Source organism: Diplotaxodon limnothrissa, linkage group LG5, assembly GCF_057381915.1.
Source record: "Diplotaxodon limnothrissa isolate DT_005_m linkage group LG5, D_limnothrissa_male_GT1.1, whole genome shotgun sequence".
Classification (NCBI taxonomy): domain Eukaryota; kingdom Metazoa; phylum Chordata; class Actinopteri; order Cichliformes; family Cichlidae; genus Diplotaxodon; species Diplotaxodon limnothrissa.
The window spans coordinates 32,527,104-32,552,720 of record NC_140600.1 but is presented as its reverse complement, the minus strand read 5'-3'; the positions used below and the strand labels follow the sequence as shown (position 1 = coordinate 32,552,720).

Genomic DNA, 25,617 nt, shown 5'->3' with positions numbered 1-25,617 from the left:
AGAGTGGTGCAATGACTGATAAACATCATGGAAATTCTGCTGGGCAAAAATGTTAAATTACATGATAGTCCTACAGGCTCGTCTGAATGACGTAGACTACCTGCAAATTTCAGAGTACTTCCTGTACCTTCTCAAAGTGGACATACAGGAAGCAAGTGGAGACGACCCAGATGGTGCAGATACAAACCCTCCTCCCTGCTGGCACACTGGCCCCACACACACACACACACACACACACACACACTTGGATAAAAGCGAAGCTCACAAAGCTCTCACTGCTGTTGCTGAGACTGCTCTTTCACTACAGTATGAACAATAGGTGGTAGGTTTTTGGATTCAACTGTAACAAACCATATCTTAAGCAGCTATGGTTGTGGATCTCTAAAACACAAATTGTATTTCTTTATAAAGATACAAATTTTAAATTAACGGGCAGGAAAGTTCTCACTTCTAGCCACAAACTGTGAGAAAAACAAAACAGACGGACAAAGCATAACGTGCCTGGAAAAAAGTGAAGCCAATGCAGATCTACCATTAAAACATGCATTCTTTTCCAATGGCCAGAAGCTCATCTAGTTTAAAAATAAAGTAAATAAGTCTATGAGAAAATGGCAGTTGGTTGCCTTTATTTGTGACCTCAATAAAATTTTAATTTTACCTTTGTTCTTGTCAGCTAGTTTCAAGTTTTATTCAGCAAAACATCACATTTATGTGGTAGCAGGTAGCAAGCGAGGGAGGTAATGGGCATAAAGAGAAGGTGACTGACATTCAGTAACATGCATCAGCAACTACCAAATGCACATAAGGCAAAACTTTCTTTAACTTTAAAGAGACAACTAATTGGAGGTACTGATACCACTCACTGAACCATGAGTGAATGGTATATACAATAAAGGGCGATGCTTCTTACTAAGCTTAAAATGACCACTGGTGACCAACCACCAAATGAAAAGATGTCAAATCCAAATCCAGTTTATTTATATAGCACGTTTAAAAACAAAAGGTTTGCCCAAAGTGCTGTACAGTAACACAGGGTAAAACACAAGATACAACCACTAACACTCACATAAAACATAATAAAACCCATAAAAACCATATCAACTCAAGCCAGTCTGAACGCTATCCAAAAAAGGTGTGTTTTCGAAAGCATTTTAAAAACAGGAAACGAAGATGCCCGTCTAATATTTAAAGGCAGCGTATTCCAAAGTTTTGGGGCCATAACTGAAAAGGCTCGTTCTCCTCTACGTTTAAGCCTTGATTTTGGGACAACCAACAGCAGCTGGTCAGCTGATCTGAGGGTCCGTGAAGGAATATAAGGCTGAAGTAACTTGGAAAGGTATGGGGGAGCAAGACCATTAAGGCATTTATAAACCAGTGTTAGGACTTTGAAATTAATTCTGTGATGAACAGGAAGCCAATGAAGAGAAGACAGGATAGGTGTTACATGTTCATAGCTGTGGGTACCAGTTAAGAGGCGGGCAGCAGCATTTTGAATGAGCTGAAGACGAGCAAGAGATCGTTGGCTGACTCCAAAAAACAGTGCATTACAGTAGTCAAGAAAATTACTCTGTGATTGGGCTTTTAGGTGGGACTGCCATTGACAAATGGCTATCATGAGTGTGTAGCATCTCTCAGTAGCTCTAACCATCATTTATATAAAAGCTAGGTTTCTAACAGAGTGCCTATATGAGAAATAATGCCTTTCAAAGACTTACATTAGGTAAGTTACAACCAACTATGAATTTGACCAACTAAAAGCACTTAGTTCTCATGACACTTTCTGAGGACTGACGTAATGCTGGTGGAGAAAGAGTTATTTATATTTACTGACGAGTCAGTCATTACACAATGTACCTTAAAAAATGCAGTTCCTTGAATGGCCAGTTGGGGCAAAAATAAGCATGTTTACAACCTGGTATAAAAAATGGTTTTGGTCTCAAGAGTGAATTTTCATTAACTTGCTCTTAAAATTAAAGCTTTACATTATTCATTATTGGGGCTAGTGAACTCAAGGGTGAACTGCAAATATATAACAAATAATATGGCCCAAGAAATGTGTTCTCCAATTTGGGTGAGTGCCTAATTAAAATTAAAATAGCAGGTATCTATACAATACACCCACAAAATCTGTGGATTCACTTTACAAACCAAGCTCCCTAATTTTAGCTGACAACTTAGCACTACATGATAGACTGAGAATAAAAGACAGATGTGGTTTTCTTGGCATGGCATTGGTTTATGCAGTCAGCATTTTAGTGTTTAAAACTGAATGTGAACACTGAGTGATGAGACAAAGCACACTAATATGATAACAACTTGTCAATGACATAAGCAGGAGGCCTGCCTCAGCTTTAATTACTTTTTAAAACTTTTGGAGGACAACAATTGACCCCAAGAAATATATTATTTTGTATTCAATGAGCCTTACAAGCTGCAACTGAGTACATACACTTATCAGTAAAGTCTGAGGCCATCAGATCAATTGAAGCAAAGGGCAGTTTTCCCATAGGCTTCCAAAAAGGTGCTTCTTTTTGAAACCACAATAGTCACTTCCTGCTAGCCAATGAAAAAAAAAATACACTTCAGTTTGGCACTGGCTTCACTTTTGAGACATGGAAACTACATCCACCTTTTATATAGGTAATATGATCCTAACATAAAATCTGCAAAGGTCAAGGCTGTCATTCAAACTTTAAATAATAATTTTAAAGCTTAAGACAAGGCTGTGTTTTAAGAGGAATTTTCAACAGTACGTCTACACTGTATATAAGCGGAAAGGCAGCTCTCTAAAATGCTGCCAAGGTAAAAACTACAGCCCTTACTTACTGTTACCAAGTAACCATTTATTTGCAGCAACACTTATTTTCTGTGAAAATTGAGGAAATGCGAATTTGTTTGATGTGATGTATTTTAATTAATTTTATTGTCAGTAATGAATTTTCATAAGAATCAATGTGCAAGAAACATAGAGAAGTAACCCATAAAAACTGGATGATTTGGGCTCTTAAAACAAAAAGTGCTACCAAATAGTCCTCAAATACTCAATCTGCTTAGCAAACAACAATTTCCCAGATCTTACACGCTGAAAAAACCCTTCTCAACTTCACACAAATTAAGCAATTATTTAGCTGTAGTGCACTGAATTTGTACAATTGTAGGGCAAAGTCTAAATTATTGCACCTACACAAAAATCTAAGTTTTAATGGAAAAAGTAATAGCACTACCTGCTGACAGGAGTACATAAACAACTTCATCACTGACCTTAGAGCATCATCATGTGGGTGAGATGGCTCTCCAAGCACAGTATTATAAGAACAGCTGAAAGCAGTGTGTCCATGATAAGAAAATATCAGTTTTCCACTAATTCCAGGATGTGTCTGAAATGCTCTAGCAGAAGTAAATACAGAAACAATATACACAATGATGTGGAAATGTCACTTCAGATTGTAATGCCGGGAGAGAACTGACAGGACGTCTTCTACAACAGGCCACGCCCTCTTTGGAAAGAACGGCCCTCAATGCTGGCTCATAACAACTCAGCAGTTTATTTATAACATCCCACAGTGAGTGAGCTTATGAGAATATCTTCACATGCAGGCTGCACACACCTGTCCTGAAATACAGGACTCCTGTTCTGTGAGAACCACCAGCTGGGTACATACATTACATAGGTGCATAGCATTGAGTGTGACTGCATGCCTGGCCACATTAAAGGAGAGAGACATGCCACTCAAAGAATCCTTGGAAATTTATGGGAGGATTATGCAACAGCAAAGATGGTGACAGACATACAAATCCCAGGGGGGAAAAACCTTGTTGGGGCAAAGTCTGCAAACCCTTTCAGCAGGTTTTTATCAAATTATACTACTGATTCTCTATATAAAGAGTGGGTCACTGAAATAATCACCCTCTGCACCACTTACTGCAATAGTTGATGCAAGTCCAAGTGTGCCTTAGAATTTTACATCAACCAAACACTATTACTGCAACTGCCTAAAAACTGGTTATTGAGACATTGGTACACGTCAAAGGATCTGATCTAATACAGAGGATGTAAGCAGATCGCTTCCCAGCGCAGAACAAATCGCAGATAGCTAAACTGTAGGTACCATGTTAGGTCGATATGCTGCAAAGGTGTTATGAAAAGACAACATATAACAAAAAAAAAGCTAACAACACTCTAGCATATAGGCTATTTTCTGCAATTATTGACAGATGTGCACCAGGAACTTTTGCCATAAAATCTTTCAACACCACTGAGTTACTGGGCACAGAAGCACCCTCTATTTCAGCTACACTACAGGACTACCTTACACCACATACCAGTATATATTTGTTTTGACTTCTTTGAGTTGAGTTGTATTGTATTATTTTTACCTTTTTAAATGACCTCCTATAATTCTTTTTTTTTTAATTTACCCTGTGCTTCTTTCTTTTGTGTATTTATGAGCTTTGTAAATGTCATATTCCACTGTTCAGACTGCTGTAACATGTATTTCACATCTTTGGGATAAACAAAGTAAATCTTGTATGCAGCCTTGACGCACGCTCAATCATCTTCATGTTCAGTGTTCATCTCCTGCTGACCACTGAAATAACAGCTGATTTTAGATCCTGCTTCAAAATAACTAAGTAAATAAGTTCCCAGAGGCATATAAAGATAGCAGTCAAGTGGCTTCTACAGGAATTTTCAAGACACTTCTTTTTTTAATATTAAGGGCACAACCACTAATGATTATTTTAAAAACTATTAAAATTCTAAAGACAAAAAGGAGCAAGTCTAGAAATTGTGGAGTTAGATAGGGGAACCAACAAAAAAGATCAGGGGGCAAAAAAATAAGGAGAAACCCTCAGTTTTCTCAGCTGGCTCAGCAGTGGGGTGAGGTGAGCTGAGGGGGGATGGAAGGAAATGAGGGGGGGCTGAGGCAGGCTGGGTGACCTGGCCCTTTGTTGGCAGATGGTGGGAAGCGCCACCTTGGCCTCTCTCTCTCTGAATGCTAAGCAGCAGTGCCATTGTCTGGCAAGTGTAGCAGCAGACGCATGCGCTTGGCGTCTCTCTGGCAACCAGGAACAGACAAACTGCCCTGCCCCCCCCCCCCCCTCCCCCCCCTCCCCCCTCCCATCACACACATGTTCCCCCACAGGAACCACAATGACACACACCAACTTTGCCAAAGAAGAAATTGCCACACACAAGGCCAGACAGAGAGTAATATGATCCCACTCTCCTGACCTTAGAGGTCACAACAGAGTGAGAGGTCAGCCTAGTGGCAACACTCAGACGGTCTGTTTACATACAGACATAAAACTCAAACGCTGTACAGTCTAGTGTATTCACAGGAATCTGTGAAGTAACAGGGAAGGCCCAGAAGAAATTGGCTTGGTTTATTTTACTGTTAACTTCACTAATTTGATGCAGATACAGTTTAATTTAGACTGCTATTTCCTCCTGATAAAATTTAATACAAAACCACTGCAGAATGCAGACTCCAAGATAACTACCGAGGTGATCACCTCTTGAACCTACACCATCAACAAATACACACCCACATTCATCGGTCAAACATCGGAACCAACATTTACTCATCTCCTTGAGTTTGTTTATCCTGCTGAATGACATCAGCCAGCATGACTTTGACACTTATATATTTCAAAAGAAATTGTATTTCCTGTCTGCAGCATATATGTAGGAAAACAACAAGAAAACAGGGCTTTGAAGTGGCAACAGGTGTAAAATCTTTTTCTGAATATACCCAAGTTGTTTTTAGAGCCCAACACTAAACTAAGTGGTTACAATAACAATAATAATAATGATAACATGTATAAAATACTACAAAAGAGTAATAAAAATCTGTACCATGTGGGACCTTCCTGCTGTGTATGATGTATTTAAAAATAGTCCATTGTCAAAGTGAATTGACAATTGCATTTCTGCTCTCTGGATAGACTAAAGTGTATTTTATGCTTCACTAAATTAAATCAAAAATAATTGAAAATATTTGTTTATCATTGGTCTGATTATTTCTCTTTTGAAGAGAGCCCACAGCGTCTTTTTTATTGCTTAAGAGCTGAAAAGTTGTTAACGTGCCACACCAGGCATTTTTTTTAATCAATCAATAACAAAAGAACAAGGAATGATCAGAATTTCAGTGAAAGTAATACTCATTGTGAACCCTGTCCATTTTCTGACACTGATCTGGGTTATAGGGTCACAGTATAGTAGTGTCCCTTATCAGTCACCTCTGCCAGTTCTTCCTAGGAAGACACCAAGGTAATCTCTCAAGAGTGTCCTGAGGTTGGCTCTGGGTCTCCTCCTAATATGGACAAACCCAAAACACCAAGATGCCAAGGACAGCCTCCTTGTCAGGTGCCTGAACCATCTCATTTGCCGCTCATCTATGTGAAGGGCTCTACTCTACCTTACCATGGTGCTGGGTCACGGGATATGTAGGGGAGTGCGGGTGGGGTCTCCATGCCCAAGTGGTCCCAGAAGCTTTGTTGTCATGAGTTATTTGCCCCTAGTAGGACCTCCCTAGACAAACTTATCCTAGGTGAGGGACCAGATTAAGTGTGATTCAGAAAACCCCACTAAAGAAAAGGAATTCAGTGAAGCCATTTGCCCTGCCCAGGATTCCGGGGCCCCACGCAGGAATCAGGCCTATAAGAGGACCTTTGGTGGGCCCAGCCCGAAAGAGCCACATGAACCCACCCTTCTATGAGCCTTCCATCCAGAGGAGCCACTGGGGTTCAGTGCAAAGTGGACGCCACTCAGGGAGAGGTCCTGGCAGTTTAATCTTGTTGCCATAACTAGCTACAGGGACATTATAAAATCTTTTCCCTCTAAAAATCACATTAATTCAAGTCAGTTTTACCACAAGTTTAATCTCAAATAATCTCATAAAGTAACCAGCAATAGCACATCATACCAAATAAGGCAGCATGGTTAAGCTAATTTTTAATAACCATAACTTACAATTACATGCAAAAAGTGGATTCCTGTTATCTGTCTTTCTTAAACAATGTTTAAAATGGATAAGTGGAGGTGGTGTATTTTTGTACTCAGTCAGTAGGCCCTCACTATCATGCACCTGAAAGTAGGTTAAGCAAATGCAGCACCAATTACAAAGAGCTTGAGAGTCAAAAGAGGCCATGCAACAGCAGATAAAGAGAATGTTAATCTTTTCTGTTGTGTTTGGTTTACTGACAGACAAATCAAAAAAATCACAACATGCAACAAATCAAGAGGGACCTTTATACTACCACCTGCTACAACCAGCAACCTGGTGCCCCTTACAGATGTCATAAACACAGGGCGGCTCTGACTGTGGGAGGCAGGAAATCAGGTTGAGCCATCACACCCCAAAGCCACAGCAGAAGCTGTCAGATCACAAAACAGATACATCTCTCTGCCACCGGCAGCCAGGAGACATCAACTTAATCCTCTCTCACACACACTACTGACACCATGCTGTAAATAAAACACAAGCTGACATAACCACTATGACTTCACCAAATTGAGGGTAGAGATTAAAACTGGGCCATCCCCTAGTACACCCAAAGGAGAGTAAGAGCACAAGGCCGTAATAATTATTATTATAAACTTTTTATATATAATTACACAGTGCCTGCTAAATATTTGGAGACAGATTCTCAGGAGAACAAACAGAAATGGTTGTGAAGGAATTTTAAAGAGATTTCTCAGCTGACTGTAATCATACCAAACCAGACTTCATTATAAGAGTCAAGACGGTCATTAAAACAAGCGAGCATCTTTCTGACGGCTGTCACCATCACAGCTCAGCTCTGGCACTGACAGGCCTCTCCGGATGAACAAATAAACAAAACGTAAATGTAAAACTGGAAGCTGTGTCCATTTCCCACAAGCCGGGCCTAAATCTTAGGCAAGTACCATTAGCTCCGTTACATATAATAAAGCCACAGGAAGCTGCACTGCTTTGCGACGCTGCATTGACGGACTTGGGCACTTGCTAGCATTAACTAGCTGGCACCGTGCAATAACTGCACCTTGCTAGTCAACAACCAAAGCTGAACAAAGCCGGTAACCGGTGTTGAGATACGGTGATAAAGCTTTACTGTACCTAATAGTACCTCTTTATTTAACATTATCATGTACCACCACTTTTACTGGAACATGCCAGTTATATCTGATAATCAGTGGTGTGGCGTCAACTCCCCCCGTTAGCTTTGACAACCGGCTTCGGGAGCTAACGTTAGCACAGTTAGCTAGGTAATTGTCCCCTCCCCTCCCAGCTCCCTCCAAACGAAACCATCATCCCCACGTCCAACCTCTGCTATTAATCACTAATTAAACATCAGTATGTGCTACAGTCACAGGGGAAAATTATGCATGAAAACACAAGTAATTTCTGCGTTACCCACGTCAAAGGATACTGGGGTGGCTGAACAGCGCCGGGCTGAGGAGCAGTTGGGGCTCCCGGCGGCAGAGACACGGAGGTCAGGGTAGCCCGCAGTTGGCTCGACGGAGAGGGGCCACTTCCAGGTCCGCTAACTGCGACAGCGGCGGGTTTGGGGACCACTTTCGGTGGCAAACTCATCGCAAAAAAATCAATAACAAATAAAAACAATATCTTAATAAATACTGATGCAAACAGCGCCTAGCCTGCATACATAGAGCAAGCGTTGCGGATTCTTGAAGCAGGCCCCAAAATCCCTTTAACGAATTGGGATAACGAAGCTCGAATAGCAACACAAACGTCTTTTTTCATGGAAAGTCGCTGTTAGGATCAGCGGTGCTATTCATGGGGACGGTGGGAGGTTTAGCCTCCCTCACCCGTCCGGAACCTCTGCGGATCCGGCTCGGTTCGTTTCTGTTTAAAAAAAAAAAACAATCGCCGCGATCTTCAACCTCCCTCGGCGATCTACCTTTTCTTCTCGGCAAGTGTGTTTTCTATCATTTTTTTCGCACATAGATGAGAGACTTCGCCAACATGGCGTTGCGGCCGCTTCCAGCAGTCCGGGCAGGACAGATGATTCGGCAATCCTCGGCCAGTTACGGAATCGCTCGGGTAATCAACTAACCTTCAACCAAAACACGAAAACGGCGTGGCTGACGCTCCCCAAATGTGTTCCAAATCAGTTTTTCACTATTTTAAAATCCAGTTTGAAATTAGAATTAATAACGGTCGCATCACGACTGTAACTGCTAACTGTAACAAACCCGGCTCCTTTTATTACTACTAAAATAACTTAATGAGATTGCACAGGTGTTTATAGTAAATTAGGTTTCTGTATGGACAAAAATAATCATCTTACGTATTCGGCTATTGAAGTACCAGCGCTGTGCGTTAACAATTGTGTGTTATCACTGCCATCTACCGTTCTCGCGTTTGAGTCGCAAGGCATTTCCCTTAGATCAAGGATGCCCAACTAATTTACTTCATAAGTCACATCCCAATGTGATCTCAAGTAGGCAAGACCAGTGAAATTAATCATGAATTAAAAGATCCCAATTCATTTTTCCTAATTCACCCCTTTTAAGTGCACGAATATCAAACAAATCTGGGACTAAATGCAACCCAAATCGACCAAACTTGTGCATTATGACCTGGGAATACCAGCATTACAACACAGCACTGATTTTTTTCTTCTTTTATTAAAAGTGAGCCAGTGAAAGACCCTTTACCCCCACTTAAAAATCTGAGACATAAGGAAAACAATTTGAGATTTATTGCCTTCCTTATTCAATGTATTCATTTACAAAACAGATGCCCAAGATCTTTTAAGATAGTCCAAGGAGGAATCTACATTTTGCATCACCTTAAAAGGAATAGCAGTACATTTTATTGAAAAATTTCAGTAGTTAATGACTTGAGTGCAGTACCTTAAGTTGGGAGGTGGTGAAAACAATAAAATTAGAGGACTTAAGAAAAATTGATATATGCAGCAGCTGTACATCCATTCATCCTCTAGTACCCTGCACGCATAGGCAGGGTAATAACCATGAAGGAGCCAGAACATTTAGAAAAAACAAAAACCTCAAGCTGTGAGCCAATTTCCACCCTCATACTGTTGCTAGTTTGTCTAATCATATTATGTACTTCTGACAAATCAAAACCGGTCTACATGAAATGTTCTGAATGCACAAAGGTTTTGAACATGTCTGAGCCATTTAAAAATCTGATTTATGATCAGGCAACATTCATTTACACCTATAACCTACTACTGTAAAAGACAAAGTAACCCAATATCAGAAATTCAGATTACACCTGAATCAAGGCAAACTGAAGATAACAGAAAGCCAGATCATCAAGTTTAGTCAAGAGGGATAATGAACAACAACTTGAGGATTGTATTGCTAAAGAAAAAAACAAAACACCCACCAAAGTGGAAGAACCTTACAGCATTAACTTCTAGTCTATGAATTTGGCAGGTGTCACCTGTGCCCAACTCTTTTCATAGATATTTCAATGAAACTGATGCAGAAAACATTTTGCAAAAAGTCAAATGACACCCAAAATTAGCCCAGGGAAGACCACTGGACCCAAACAAAACGTATGCAGAATCTGAGCCTCTGGTCACCGTGTGTCAGGTCAGAATCTTGCCTGTGAATTAAAGTGATGCATGAATCAAATAAACTGAACAAGGGAAATGTTTCTAGTTTGGTTTTAATGTACAAAATTTGTGACAAAATGTATAAATGGGTATGGCACATTGTGGCTCTGCTTACTCAAGTTCTGAATGACACTGACCAAACTGTACACATTTTTGGAATATTAAGTGTTAAAAGGCAAACACTTGCATCATTAAAACAGTATTTTTTTTACCCCTTAACGGCTTTAAAAAAAACAAAACAGTGTTAACTGCACTTTCCTCAGGTTAAAAAAAACAAAAAAATAAACAAAAAAAAATATTTTAATTCCTGGTTCACTTGTATAAAAGAACAAAAACTTTAAATATAACATTCAATAAAAGCAGCAGATAAAAGCTCAGTGGAAAGTAACAAAAAGTCCCATTAATCTGCTCATTTGAAAATATGAAGCCAGAAGAGTGGTTCCTCCATCGTAACTATCAGGTGGTTTTTCAAAGCGTTCAAACAAACCAAAAACAAAATAAAGCGACATTAAATCTCAATTTCGGGGAATGCAGTTTGCTAAAACAGTCTTTGCATAGAAGTAGTGAAGATTGCAATCCTTCCAACACAGCAGCCACATTTTGTCCCGATAAACAGCCTGATAAGCACTAAGTAGCAAAAGGGGACTTTCAGTGATACCTGCATCCCAGTCTCATGAGGCTTTGTTGGCATCTTAAACAACCCCCACCCCCAGTGTCAGTTTCACTCCTGTTAAACTCCGTGATCAACGAGGCATCACCAAAGCTCACACTTGTGATTTGGGTTCATGGGAGTATCTGCTTTGCATCCAAAGTGCTTTGAGAATTCACGTGAATTTGACACTGTGCCGATGACCCTGAATCTCGGAGGACTGTGAGGATCTGTCATAACGCCCTCATGCGAGCTCTCAGGTGTCTTGACAGAGCACCATACCTGTGAGAGGAACAGAGATGAGACAAGGATGAGTTATTTGTCTACCTAATCCTTCAGAGTTACTCAAAAAGCTGTTGAGAATAATTTGCTTTGGTGCAAATTACCATGACAACAGGTACATTTGAGAGGCAACAACAAGACAAGCCCAAAAAGTTTGATTTGTCTCCCACTTTGATTTTTGGAGTGATTTTCAGTTCCACAGACTAGTATGTACTTTCCAACTTTCATATTTTATTCATCAAGATCCAGTGTGTGATTTAAGTGTTCCTTTAATTTTTGAGCAGCATATCTTGAGAGACTTTAAGATCAAAATCTCTCTATTCAAACCTGTCCCCTCCACCACCCATCTTATAGCAGTGTTTTAGCATTGGTGTTTATTACAGAGTTTTACACTACAAAGCTTATAATAGGTCTTGTTGTCTTCCTACAGCCATGGTTTTGCATACAAGCATACAATCGAGATCTGTGACATACCAGCTTTCTTAGAGCCTGTCAGAAACAAACAGGAACAAGTGTGGCAAACTTGTGTATCCTTTGAGTGTGGTAAATGCAACGCTGAGAACCAAGCCAAGATGGTAACCACAAATTGTTATTCTGAACAGTTTACAGCTCAAAGCACACCCCCAGATGTGTATTAAGGCTTTAAAGCAGAAGCAGTGTTGGTTGGTACAAACCTGGGCAAACCCCACAAAAAACAGCTGATGGTTCGTCATTCCCAGCGCTGGCAGCGTGGCCTCCTCACCGTTCTTTTTAATCCAGTTTAAATAAGCCTTCAAAACAAAAAGAAGCACCTCAATTTACTTCTAGGGCATCACTTTTGCTTCTATAGCATTTGGTCATCTGCCTCACAGCTTATGACCTTTCATTACATGGAAAGAATGTGTGCATGTGAAGTAGTAACTAGAGGCTGACAAGGCCACTCATAGCCACCTGTTGCATTTCCAGGCTTCACTGTAAACTAGACAACCTTTTTCCAATACAGATTAATGATATGACCCACAGCAGGCCTGAGAGATAAACTGCTACAGGGGCTTAATGGCAAATCTGTGCACTGCTCGTCTGACCTTGTAAGCATGCAATGTGTCAAAACTTGGTTATAACCCAAATACAGTCTTATACCAGCATTGCTCACAGAAAGCCCCTTTCTGCACATTTAAATATTTCATGAGGTTTCAAGGTGAGCCGTGCTTCTTATCTGACAGACGTTGTAAGCAGCCTTGAGTCCACCGTTGTCAGCGATGTTTTCTCCCAGCGTTTGTCTTCCATTCAGAGACTCTTGGTTGATGCTGTAATTGCCATACTGCTCCACCATGCACTGGGTCTGCGTCTTGAAAGCTTCAACAGAAGAGTTCTTCCACCAAGGGCGTAGGTTTCCATCTTTATCATACTCCCTGCCTTTGAATACAAATATTATTAGTTTTGGTCAAGTTTAAGTCACTCTGAAAATACAAATTAAGATTTTTTTACCTTGGTCATCAAATGCGTGAGTCAGCTCATGGCCCATGACAACTCCAATTCCACCAAAATTGAGAGCTCTACACAATAAAGAAAATTTAGAGGGTTGTTAAACAGATTTGCTGAGTTTTAAGTCACAGACAATGATTTAAAGCCAAAACTGACATCTTTTGATCGCCTATGATATCATCACCCATGATGACTCAGACCTCAGAGGCTTAAATAGTGTAGGTGCTGGTCTCAAGTGTGAGAAAGTCATTTGTATTTCACGTTAATCTAAGTGGCTACTGGCTTCAAGTGAACACAAAGACTAAGAAGGTGGAAAATTGTGTTTGGGTGGAACAGCTGTTAGCACTGTTGCCTCAAAGCAGCAGCTCTGGATTTGAATCTCAGTAGTATATGAATGTGAGTAAATGTGACGGTCAGTTTGTCAGCCAAATATAAATGCCTTTCACAGCAGAATAAAGAGTGTTAATTACTTTATTTAGCAAACTCCAACACATGGAGGACATACTTAGGCCAAGAGCGACTGTAGAATGGAACTTGCAGGATTCCTGCAGGCAGAACCATCTCATTTTTTGTTGGGTTGTAATAGGCATTTACTGTTGGAGGGGTCATGCTCCACCTGCAAAACAAGGTACAAGAATGCACCTCATGAGATCAACATCAAGTTCCTGTTCCTACACAGACTTCAGATCAGTTTGAAACTAATGGGAACCTTAATCTAACCCCTCCTCCATAGCTCAATTAGAGACAAAGTTTGGTTCTGCTACGTCAGTATAATGCACACACGCCAATAGAAATTCACTCCCATAACAGTGTGCTACCTCCCCTGTGAGAAGGATGGTGGGAAAGAGGGTTAAAACTGAGGAACTCACTGGTTTCGGTTGGGAGGTTTCCTCAGCTGGTCTGCAGTCACTCTGCCTGAGAAGTTGTAGTACTGCATAACATTCTGGAAGTAAAGGCCTGACACCACAGCAAACTGAAAGAGGAATCAAAGTAACAGAAAATAAAATTCAGCATTTTAATCAGGCAAAAGAGACCATGACAAACAAAAGTGAGAAGTTAGGACCTGTAATCCACTTTTGCATTTACCTACATCATTGAACACTTTATCCAGTTTCGTGCCATTCATGATGAATTCAGGATACCCGACCATGTTGTATATTGCATCTGCCTGTGAAAGACGACAATTTGTAAGAGACATATTTTCACAGCAGATGGCAGTGCTGCATTTCTCTGCCACTTCTACACAGAAAACAGTTCATGCACAGATGTCACCATAAAGCACCAGGGGGATGCTTTATACCCACTTTTTCTTTTGCTGCCTTTTTTGTTTCTGTGTCCATCCAGCTCACATACTTCAATCCATCCTCAAATGCCTGCTTAATTTCTGTAACCATTTTCTCAGCCTGAAGCACAGGAAGACAAAGAGACGTCAATCGATCTCTCGCAGATGCTATTTTGAAGGAAGAACCTTGAAACACTTACAATGGCTTTGCTGTCCTCAGCAAAGGTGGCTTTGACAAACATCGCGCCAAGAGCAAAGCCCAAGGCACTGTCTGTGTCGCTGACGCACAGCTTCCAGCGTGGAGTGCAGCTCTGCAAAAAACCCAAGACGCGTTAAAGAAAACGATGCACCCTTCACTGGTTGTTAGGTGTCATTTGCCTTGTGCAGTGTTTTTTTTTAGGCTGCCATATTTTTCTTGCTTCAGATTAGTTACCACCTCCTAGATTTCCCAGATTACACATGACTAATCCTCATAAGTTTTAACTTGCTGCATTTAAATTGCCTAGAACCCCGACTATGATAAACAGATCTACATGGCTAGAAATAAATTCACCAATTTTGAAGTGGAGGTCTGCATCCTGCTTATTGCATTCCTGCTGTTAGAATATATAATTAAGGTGTAACACTACTATTTTTTTGAACAATTTTATGAAGGATGCCAAGACCTCTGATAGAAAGTGAACCATATACTTGATAAATTGCTTTGTCTATGACCTTCGAGCTGTTATTTTAAGCAAATTTTAAATGCCATCTCTCTAGGCTCAGCGATTGTATATAGCTCACAGCACTCTACATGCCACACCCAATTTTTGATGCTGCCCTGAGTCACAACACACTGATACCAGAAACTCTTTCATTTGTTAAGTAGTTACATTTGTCATTTTCCCCTAAATCTAAAATGCACTTTAAAACAAACCTCAGTTATTCAAATTAAATTTTGCAATTACAAAATTAATTTCTCATAACTGTTTTTAAAGGTTTTCCTTGTATTTGCAAAGTCTAATTTTGCTACCTCTAGATTAACATAAGTTTATCTTCAGGTGAAAATGACAGAGCTGTAGGCAAAACAAAAAAAAAAAAAAAAGACGCAAGCGTTCAGAGCAAGAAAACGTTAGAATCCGCTCTGCATACAGATGGAAAATGAGATGTGGAACAGAAACAAAGACGCACGCAGAGTATTGGTTTGTTATTTCAGCTTGACCCCAGTGGGTAACGAGACAGGGAACAGATCTTCCTCCAATAAGGGATGAAGTCACTGGAGTATTCACAGTCAAACAGGAAGCACAACTTTAGAGATTGAGCTGACCTTCCATAAAGTTTTATTTGTTTGAAAAATAAAAAAATAAAATCTGTAGCATCATTGTGTTTCGTAGAGCAAATCATTTGGGTTTTATTTACTGTAAAAATAACTCCATATTAACCTTTGCTCTCTAGAAAGTTGAAACTGCTCTTTGTATGTCAGCCATTTTTTCCTCTATTATAGGAAAGTAGTGTGAATACTTTGCATTCACAAGACTGCAGATTATCTGTACTCTTTCTGGGGAGGTGTGACGTCATTTACTGCCACTGTATTTATGTAGCAGCCAACTCAAGACCTGGACAGTTTAACTCCGCTCTCTACAAAGTTCAACATAATGAGTCAGGTGAGCAAACTTGCTGTCATTTTTGTGAATGCACCCTTTGATCTGAATTTAAATGTCACAAGACTGTATGCTTACATTATGTCACTGAGCAAACTCTTAAAGCAGGAATTACTCAACAAGCTGTCATTTCTGAATCAACCCAGAAACTTTCAAATGCAAGTAAAAACAAAGAAGGATGCAGTTTGGAGTTGGAGTGTTTTCAGAGCAGGAAACTGCAGATTCCCGTTACTGTGTCTGCATTTTATGAAGTGAACACTTTACATATTCATTTTATTCTTACTTCTGCCCCTAGCTGTTACTGCCACTCGTTTCTAAGAAGGTGCATATTTAAGCCATCTATAATGCAAGTTTGAGCCTTCTGCTATTAGACACCTCTCCAGCTTTGATTCTGAAGACAGACACCCTCTCTACTTTAAGATTAGATGCAAGGCTGTTTGATAAAGCTTACAGTTAGGGCTGGATCAGGTGACCTCAAACCATCTCCTAGTTATGCTGCTATAGGCTCACCACTGAGACACTTCCCCTTATGCACTAAAGAGACCCCCCCATGCCTTTAACGTTTGTCTTCCTCTCCTGTAGTCTGGTGGCTGTTTAAGTTCTTCCTCCCCACTGCTGCCAAATAGTTTCACATATAAGGGCAGTCTAATTGCTAGAATTTGTAGAGTCTTTACAATATAAACTGCCTTCTGATTACTGATGTGAACTTAATTTACTTAGGATCACAAAAGGATAGAACCCATCCCTACAGAAGCAGTATTATAGAAATAAATACAAATTGATCTGGCAAAGATTTAACATTAACACCAGTTAAAGCTGGTTTGACATGTTTTTATATCCAATTTAACTGCCAGTGCCCAGATGCATTCCAATATGCCCATCGAGTGTTGAGATAACCAGGAAGACATTGATTATAGTGACAAGGCCTAAGGCTTCATCCCTTACCTTCTTGGTTCCATACATGACCTCAAGGAAACGCTGCTCTGCATCCTGGAACTTTTGGTCCAAAATTGAGGCCATCTTTCTCACTACTTTCATCATCATGTAGTTGTTGAGAAGGCTTACAAAAGATAAAAATATCTGTTAATTGAAGAAGGGGCAATTCACAATAAATCCAAGCAGTTGGTCTTATCATGTAAATGTACAAGAGTTATTGTAGACTGTTGATCTCCTCTGCTCCATTTTATTTATTTGACTGCATAATAAATCTAGGGGAACAGATATTTACATAGCTGTGTTCACAACGTTATGCAACCTGTCTTTGACACGTTAAAGAAAAAAATGATTAAGAGTTTCTTTGCACCTCACCTTTTATTTGTTTTAGTTATGAGGTCAGACACTTTCTGGAGGTATTCTTTGGCATAAACCACCACTGGCTCTGATCCATTAAGTGACACAGAAGCAAACATTTCTCTGAGGTATGGCATCCAGTCCACTGCTGGAGCTAGAGTCTGCAACACACAAAACAAGCAACTGAGGAATGATGAGAAGAGTCTGGGCTTCTTTACAGTGATCTTAACGTACATTCATGGTCATTCACAGTGCAGCTGACATTTGAAGAAAGTTTAAATACTGCAAACATTTGTTCTTCCCTTTGCCGATACCATCAAAACTGAGGCCTACACTGGAAGTTCAGCATACTTTGTCTGACTTCACTCACCCCAAAATCTTTAAATGGCAGTCACACAAAGGCTCTCAGTAAACCACAGCATTTCCTGATCTAGCTACAAGGTATCACATGCAAACATACAGTGTGCAGCATAAAGCCAGCCACAAACAAAACAAAGACATAACTTAGACATAAGAAACCTATAATATTAGGAAAAACATGAAATGCTTACTCCAAGCTCGAAGCAACAGAATCGCTCTTACTAACCAGTACTGTTGTTACACAAGAGTGCTTGTAGCAATCCACATCTTATGATACGCAACTGGGAAAGACTTTACACAATTGCTAAGACATACTCCAGGGCCTGTTAAGTCTGCAGTAGGAACTGAGACAGCTTTGGAACCCCAGAAACATGCGGTTAAACCTGAAGTTAGAAGAAGAGATCTCTGGAGACACTCACTGTCAGGTCCTTTGCCTCCATCTTATTGTAAATGAGCTCCTCATCTCTTCTCTCCTCCTGAGGGACTGTGATGTTGGCCAGGGTGGTTTCAAAATCTAAAACTTCCTCCATCATGGCCCGAGAACTTTCCTTTGTGCCACCCAGAAGAACTCCCAACTCCACTAGAAAGTTGAGGTATGCTGTCAGATACTATAAAGAAAGGCAGCACATTGAGACAGGGTTGTATGGAGAAAATGTTTGAATGCATTATAAACTTAAATTAGGAAAGAATTCAAACTATGGAACCACATGCTACTATGCAGAGTTTATCCCGAGGCCAAAATAGGAATATTATTAAATATTTGACTTCCTTTTGTAACAAGGCAACGAGGCTCAGGGTGTGTTTAAATTACTGTGCACCCTTGCATGCAAACTGTCATAACTAAAACCAGTCTAACACTGTAGACAATACCTTTTCATTTGCAGTTTTGTTGAGGTAGTAATCACGTGAAGGTAGTCCCAGGCTGGTCTGATCCACCTAGTGTTAAGAGAAACAGCCTATGACTCCGTTCGGCCTCTGTATAAGCTCAAAATCAGCCCTTTTGTTTTCATTTGGCAAGTTTCTGCATTAGCCTGGCAACTCCAGCATGTAGGCTAATGCAGAAACTTGCCAGAGATCCCACTTTTTCCTTTTTGTCATAGTCTTGTGACACCCTACAAAAGGAATGAATTCATTTGAAAGCAGATAGACCAATACTGTAGCAATAACAAAGGAATCGGTCCAAGAATAATAGATAAAACCTGTCCTCGAGGAAGCTGTTAAACCTTTAACTTCTGTTCTTCTCACCTGGATGATGTTAGTACTGGAGTTTTTGGAGTCTGTGCTGACAAACACAGTGAAGAAAGGAAAAGTACGCAAGTTGACAGACACGGTTCGCAGAACTTTTTGGAAGTTGTCCTTGTCCCAAGGTTCAGTAAGACCCCATCCTCCGATCTGGAACAGACAGGAATTAAGCACACTTTCAGAAACTAATGGAGCCAAGAAAATCAATTTTATTAAAATCAATAAAAATGATTTCTTTTAAAGTTGAATAACCATACCTGGTCAATTAGTTGTTGGAGTGGCTTAGCTCCCAGTTCCTCAATCTTGGTCTCATTCATGCAGGCCTCATAATATCGCTGGGCCTTTTCTTCAGCATCACTTAAACCTTTCATTGTTGTGTTTTCTGCCCAAATACAATGAAATCACACCAGTGGAAAAAACAAGCTAAAAATATGGGGGTAAAAAAAAACTAAAAACACTGAACTGCATTCAAATAAAGGATCTTTACCTAATAACTGCTTCATTACAAGCATGTTGTGTTCCCACAGGTTGCTGAAAGAACCCCAGCGGGACTTGCCCTCATATAGTGGGTTGTTTTTTATCCAGCCCCCACAAGCAAAGTTATAGAAGTCCTGGCAGGGATCTACGGATCGGTCCATTGCTCCCAGAACCGCACTGGCCACAGTAATGCATGGCTCTGTTAGGCACAAGCCTGGGTGTGCTGTTGCACAAAAAAAGCAAAAAACTGTTTTAAAGCATATTAAATTCATGGATAATTCACTTTCAGCATTATCAGCTAGTGGGAAACAACCAAAATGGATAATCTGAAAATAATTCATTGTGGGATCAGAAAACCAGGGTTTTCTGACCATCTGGAATCCATCATCTTAGAAGAACAAATATACAACCTGAAGGGACTGCGTATTGCAATATTCTTTAGAAATAATAGTGATACGTGGCAGGTCTTTGAGGAAGTGGCATGTTCCACTAATAAATAATTATTAATCAAAGTGTCTGATTAATAGATGAATATATTAAACAGAAAAGGGCAGAAGACTGAGGATTACTTCAGCAATCATTTCATTATTTCAGGAGTCAAGTACAGTTTTTATACAAACACCACAAACATGTCTTTTGAGCTGTTTTAACATCCAAATCTAAGATGACACTTTCCCATACAGTATATATGTGTTAGTTCTCTAGAACAATAAAGAGGAACCAAGCAGAGCACTGAGGCTTATAGATTCTCTGTTCTAAACATTAAAGCTGTTGAACAGAAACCTTTTAACATTTACAGAAGTGTAAGCAGTGAATACCTCTACTACAAAACTTCCTGTAAGACCTTCAGCTTGTCCATATAAGGTATGAGACAGAGACTGAGACATATGTGCTGTGATGATGTTAGTACCCTTAGGAGGTTTCATCCTTGTTCCTTTTGTTATTTCAAAGTGTGATCTGACTTGTGGTGCTGAATTGGAGGAAGTGGCATTACGTTTCCCATGGTAAATTTAAGGAAGCTACCATTGATGAGACGCCACCAGGATGTCAATACAATTCCATAAACTCCTTTTTCCATAATGAACAAGGTCAAGAGAGAGAGCTAGGGTTGTTTTTAAGCATCTAACAATCACATTTCTACTTTAGACTTTTCTTCCTCATCTCTCACATACAAGAAACTAATCCCCACTAGCCAAAAATAATAAAATGAATAATTCGACAACACTGTGCAAGACTTTTCTCTTTCACTAGCTATATTAGCACTTTTGTGAAGGAATATTAGGACCACAATAATATACATTTAGGATTTTTGTAAAAATTTAGCATGGGATTCTACCTCAGTTGGCAATTTTACTTTATTACAAAACAAATTATAATTATATTTATTTATTTTTAAAAACTCATTGAATTGCATTATTGAAAATTCTCCTATAAACCATCTTTCATTATAGCAAAGTTGATTTCCACTCTTGAGGTAAGATATCAGTACTGCCCATGTCTGGAGCTGGAACTACACTGAACAAAAATATAAATGCAACATTTGTCTTTGCTCCCATTTTTTTATTGAGCTGAACTCAAACATCTGTGTATGTAGAAACATTTTCAGCAGACCCATGATTCTCAAATATTGTTCTCAAATCTTTATAAATCTGTGTTACCAAGATAATCCATCCCAGGTGTGGCATATCAAGGGACTGATTATACAGCATGAATAATGTACAGGTGTACCTTAGACTGCCCACAATAAAAGGCCACTCTGAAATGTGCAGTTTTGCTTTATGGGGGGGCAGAAAACCAGTCAGTATCTGGTGTGGCCACCATGTGCCTCACGCAGGGCAACACATCTGTTGCATTGAGTTGATCAGGTTGTTGATCGTGGCCTGTGGAATGTTGGTCCACTTCTCTTCAATAGCTGTGCAAAGTTGCTGAATATTGGGAGGAACTGGAACACTGTCGTATACGCCGATCCAGAGCATCCCAAACATGCTCAATGGGTGACATGTCTGGTGAATATGCTGGCCATGCAAGAACTGGGATGTTTTCAGCTTCCAGGAACTGTGTACGGATCCTTGCAATATGGGGCCGTGCATTATCATGCTGCAACATGAGGCGATAGTCGTGGACGAATGGCACAACAATGGGCCTAGGGATCTCGTCACGGTACCTCTGTGCATTCAAAATGCCAGCAATAAAATGCACCTGTGTTTGTTGTCCATAACATACGCCTGCCCATACCAGAACCCCACCGCCACCATGGGCTACAACGTTGACATCAGCAAACTGCTCACCCAGACGACGCCACACACGCTGTCTGCCATCTGCCCTAAACAGTGAAAACCAGGACTCATCTGTGACCAGAACGCCTTTCCAACGTGCCAAACGCCATCGAATGTGAGTGTTTGCATACTCTAGTTGGTGACAACGAACTGCAGTCAGGTCCAGACCCCGATGAGGATGACGAGCATGCAGATGAGCTTCCCTGAGACAGTTTGTGCAGAAATTCTTTGGTTATGCAAACCAATTGTTGCTGCAGCTGTCTGGGTAGCTGGTCTCAGGCGATCCTCTAGGTCAGCGGTTCCCAAATATTTTTGTTCAGTGTATTTAGTTAACTTTGCTATACCAAAGTCTTTCCAGAAACAAATTTCACCACTTGGCTTTTGCTCTGGGCTTGGGAAATACCCCCAAGCAAACACTTAGGGTTTTATTTGAAGTGTTATTAACATAAACTTTTTTTTTTTTTTTTTTAATGTTAATAACACTTCAAATAAAACCCTAAGTGTTTGCTTGAAGCTTAAAGTTTACAGACTTAGTTTTAATATAATTTCAAGTTTACTTGCCCACTCTTCATTTGGACCATTATAGAATTCTGTCATATTTACTTTTTTACAACATTGAGTGCCATGCCTCTCTCTTCTATAAGGTCTCTGGCTTAGACTTGAAGAAACTTAATCCAGACATTCTAGTAAGAATCTAATAAGTCTAGTAAGAACAAACTTTGCACAACTCCCTATTTAATAACCCCTCGCAAATTGTAGTCTTACAGTCTTTCCTTGTGCAGAACAATGAAAAAAGTGCAGTAAGTAAGCTTTTTGCTATAGTTTCACATTTAGAAGTACAAATATAACCTTTAAACCCTGGAGGCAGGGAAATTCAAAACAAAGCCTGGTGCCTTTTTTTTTTTTTTTTTTTATTTTTTTTTAAAAAGAGTCATGTCTCTTTGATTAAGCAATGAGGCCAACTGGTACTACTGTAATTAAAATGGGTGTAGCATTCTTGTGCCTTTTCCATTTCATGTTTTGCAGAGGTGACTTTTCAAAACACTTAGGACAGCAGTGGTCAGCATTGTCACTTTAAAGCAAGAATATTCTGGGTTTGGGCCTTCTCTATGGAGTTTGCATGTCTTCCCAGTGTCTGTTTTTTGGCAGACACTCCAGCTTCTTCCCACAATTCAGAGGGTTAGGTGATTTTACAGTAAACTGGCTGAAGATGTAAATGTGAGCATGAACAATTGTCCATATGTTAACCCTGTAATAGCCCAAGACCTGTCCAGGGGGATCTCCCAATCCCACTCACAACCCTGAATTGGATAAAGGGAAGAAAAATGCATGAATGGGGTAGCGCTTTTATGTTTTGCTAGATTTTCTTGAGTCTTGCTCTGGGTTTGTGGACACAAGGTCACCCTTTGCATTTCTACATTGCAAAAGAGTGTCTAATACATCAAGCACAAATTTGTTGATTGACCTCAACTTTCAAGGGATCAAGCAGGGTCACCTTTGAACCATCTATATTTGTAAGTGTAGCTGTGACCGTTCTAAAAATTCTCCAATAATAATGTGTCTTCTTCACCTGAAGCTTTCACAAGACGTGTGATGTGGCGAGGAGAACGTAAAGTTGTGTGGGGTCATTTATGACATTTGTAAATACAGGCACTGGGCTCCTTTCAATTTAATTTTTTATTTATTTTATTTTTTAGAATTAAACCTATTTTGAAAATCCAAATATTTTTGATTGTTTCTGCATCATTTTCTTAGTTACTGGAAGCAGCTGATTTTAAAACTTAAGTGTATAAGTTAATTACAGGCTAGGATTCTTTCATTCTTTTGTGGAGTTCAGAAAAAATAAATAAGATTAGAAATATAAAATCACTGAAAGATCAAAATAGTAATATTGAGGTGTCAATAAAACTTTGGACTCACTCTGTTTGTAGAAAATCCCAGTTGTGATGAGAGTTACGAACAGGCCCACTGACAGAATGCACACCAAGCACATTAGCCTCCTCTCCATCCGTGTCCTGCTCGGCCAACACGAGGAACGGCCGTGCAGAAGACTCACCTACACACATACACAAATCTTTTAGATGGCTTTTTAAAATTCAAAGCCACAGACACTACTGCATGAATGACACACAATGAGTGTATTTACTTGTGAACAAAAACTGGAAAATATTGTGTCTAGATAAAGTTTCTCAGGGATTTGATGACAGGTATGGTTTCACAGCACAATGGCTTCTCCATTAGTCTCCTCAGCCCTCATACACTGAAAGAGGTCAAGCATTCTTTCATTGTTTCCTCACTAATAAAAGCACAGTTTACTTTTGGCCTAATATAAGACAAGACAACGCTGAACTTTATCTGCTGCTTTTGGTGTTCACCCTTTAAATGATGAGTTTACTGATAACGATCTGTTGAAAAGTGGCTCAAAGACTTTGACTCCAAGAGTCACTCGTATCCTTCAATGGACACATTACAAACTCTGGTCAGTCTGAACGAGACTCCTATAAATAAATGGTGACTTTTGTTCATTCCACACACTACACCATGTTGAAGCCAGGTATGCCAAATCTATAAATATAGGGATCAGATTTGCTGCTATTAGTAGACATTTTCACAAGGTTAAAGATATTTAACCAGCTTAAAAAACTACAGGCAGATGTTGTTTTATTACAAGAAACTCACAGACCTGTCACAGGTTTAAACGAACTTAAAACACCTGAGTTTCCTAACGTGTTTGCAGCCTGTTATAATTCTAGACAACGGGGAGTAGCAATTTTAATACATAAAAATGTTAATTTTACAGTACTCGATACAGTTATAGATCCAGAGGGTAGATTTCTAATTATTAAACTATCAATATTGAACAAAAAACTATGTATTGTAAGTATATACGGTCCAAATGTTGATGAACCCTCATTCTTCCACGGATTTTTTAGTGCACTCTCTGAACACCTTGATTGCACACTCATTCTTGGCGGTGACCTCAACCTTGGACTAAATGAAGACATTGATAGGCTCAACACAACAGGAACTCAGCGCAATTGGCAGTCCACAAATATAATCAAACAGTATATGAGCGACTTTGGTCTTTGCGATGCATGGCGCTCTCTTCACCCCACCAGTAAGGAATATACTTTTTTCTCGCATGTTCATCACTCTTACTCTTGTCTGGATTATTTTTTGGTCAGCAGCTCACTGCTGTGTGACATTTCAGACACTGAGATTCATCCTATAGCTGTCAGCGATCATGCTCCTGTATCTTTAACACTAATGCACAAGAATAACACTACGCCAAGAAAAAACTGGAGATTTAATATATCACTACTTAAAGATGAAGACTTTATTAAATACTTTAAAAAGGAATGGACTTCATATTTAGACTTTAATGACACTCCCGGAATATCTGCTTCTGTTCTATGGGAAGCAGGGAAAGCTATGATGAGAGGTAAAATAATTTCTTTCTCATCACACAAAAAGAAAGAAGAAAACAAAAATATTCAGGAATTAGAAAAAAAAAAAAAAACATCAAATCACTAGAAGAAGCCTACGCGTGCGACCAAAATCAGGAAACATTGAACAAAATATGCAAAACAAAGCTAGAATTAAATGAAATTATTAATAAAAAAAACAAAAAAAAACAAAACACAATTCCTTATACAAAGACTTCGCTTGCAGAATTTTGAACACAGTAACAAATCAGGTCGATTTCTAGCTAACCAGCTAAAAATAAATAAAGAAAAAAAAACAACTATATGTGCTGCTAAAGATTTATCGGGGAACATAATATATGATCCTGGAAGAATAAACAACATTTTTAGGGATTTCTATGAAACTTTATACTCACCACAAATAAACCCATCTAAAAATGAAATTGATCTGTTTCTTGACAACGTAACTCTTCCAAAATTACTAGATAGTCAAGCAATGGAACTGGATTCGCCACTGACGCCAAGTGAACTCCAGGAAGCCCTGATAAGTATGCCCAATAATAAGGCTCCAGGTCCAGACGGCTTCCCTGCAGAATTCTACAAAGAATTCTGGATAATTTTGGCACCAGTATTCCAC

General features: G+C 39.6%; 2 protein-coding genes and 1 pseudogene across 6 annotated transcripts in view; 1 reads left to right on the top strand and 2 right to left on the bottom strand.

Moving 5' to 3' along the window:
- eif4g3a (eukaryotic translation initiation factor 4 gamma, 3a) overlaps nt 1-9,098 on the bottom strand; it is a 69,120-nt gene extending 60,022 nt beyond the window's left edge. For 3 of the 4 annotated variants that reach the window (XM_085353428.1, XM_085353429.1, XM_085353431.1), the window contains exon 1: nt 8,401-9,098. In XM_085353428.1, coding sequence (XP_085209554.1) covers nt 8,401-8,576 — 176 coding nt within the window. In that variant the 5' untranslated portion in view covers nt 8,577-9,098. The remainder of the gene's footprint in view (nt 1-8,400) is intronic. The other variant, XM_085353430.1, reaches the window with a different exon arrangement.
- A 1,541-nt stretch (nt 9,099-10,639) lies between these two features.
- Nucleotides 10,640-25,617, bottom strand: part of ece1 (endothelin converting enzyme 1) — a 30,966-nt gene continuing 15,988 nt past the window's right edge. For both annotated transcript variants that reach the window (XM_085353424.1, XM_085353422.1), the window contains 17 exons: nt 23,476-23,611; nt 19,290-19,502; nt 19,060-19,184; nt 18,806-18,952; nt 18,431-18,496; nt 17,980-18,168; nt 17,219-17,361; nt 16,856-16,970; nt 14,471-14,581; nt 14,293-14,391; nt 14,079-14,156; nt 13,858-13,961; nt 13,494-13,604; nt 12,992-13,059; nt 12,729-12,919; nt 12,199-12,294; nt 10,640-11,524 (listed from right to left, as the gene is read on the bottom strand). In XM_085353424.1, coding sequence (XP_085209550.1) covers nt 11,348-11,524; nt 12,199-12,294; nt 12,729-12,919; nt 12,992-13,059; nt 13,494-13,604; nt 13,858-13,961; nt 14,079-14,156; nt 14,293-14,391; nt 14,471-14,581; nt 16,856-16,970; nt 17,219-17,361; nt 17,980-18,168; nt 18,431-18,496; nt 18,806-18,952; nt 19,060-19,184; nt 19,290-19,502; nt 23,476-23,611 — 2,169 coding nt within the window. In that variant the 3' untranslated portion in view covers nt 10,640-11,347. The remainder of the gene's footprint in view (nt 11,525-12,198; nt 12,295-12,728; nt 12,920-12,991; nt 13,060-13,493; nt 13,605-13,857; nt 13,962-14,078; nt 14,157-14,292; nt 14,392-14,470; nt 14,582-16,855; nt 16,971-17,218; nt 17,362-17,979; nt 18,169-18,430; nt 18,497-18,805; nt 18,953-19,059; nt 19,185-19,289; nt 19,503-23,475; nt 23,612-25,617) is intronic.
- Nucleotides 21,167-22,888, top strand: LOC146632654 (uncharacterized; annotated as a pseudogene).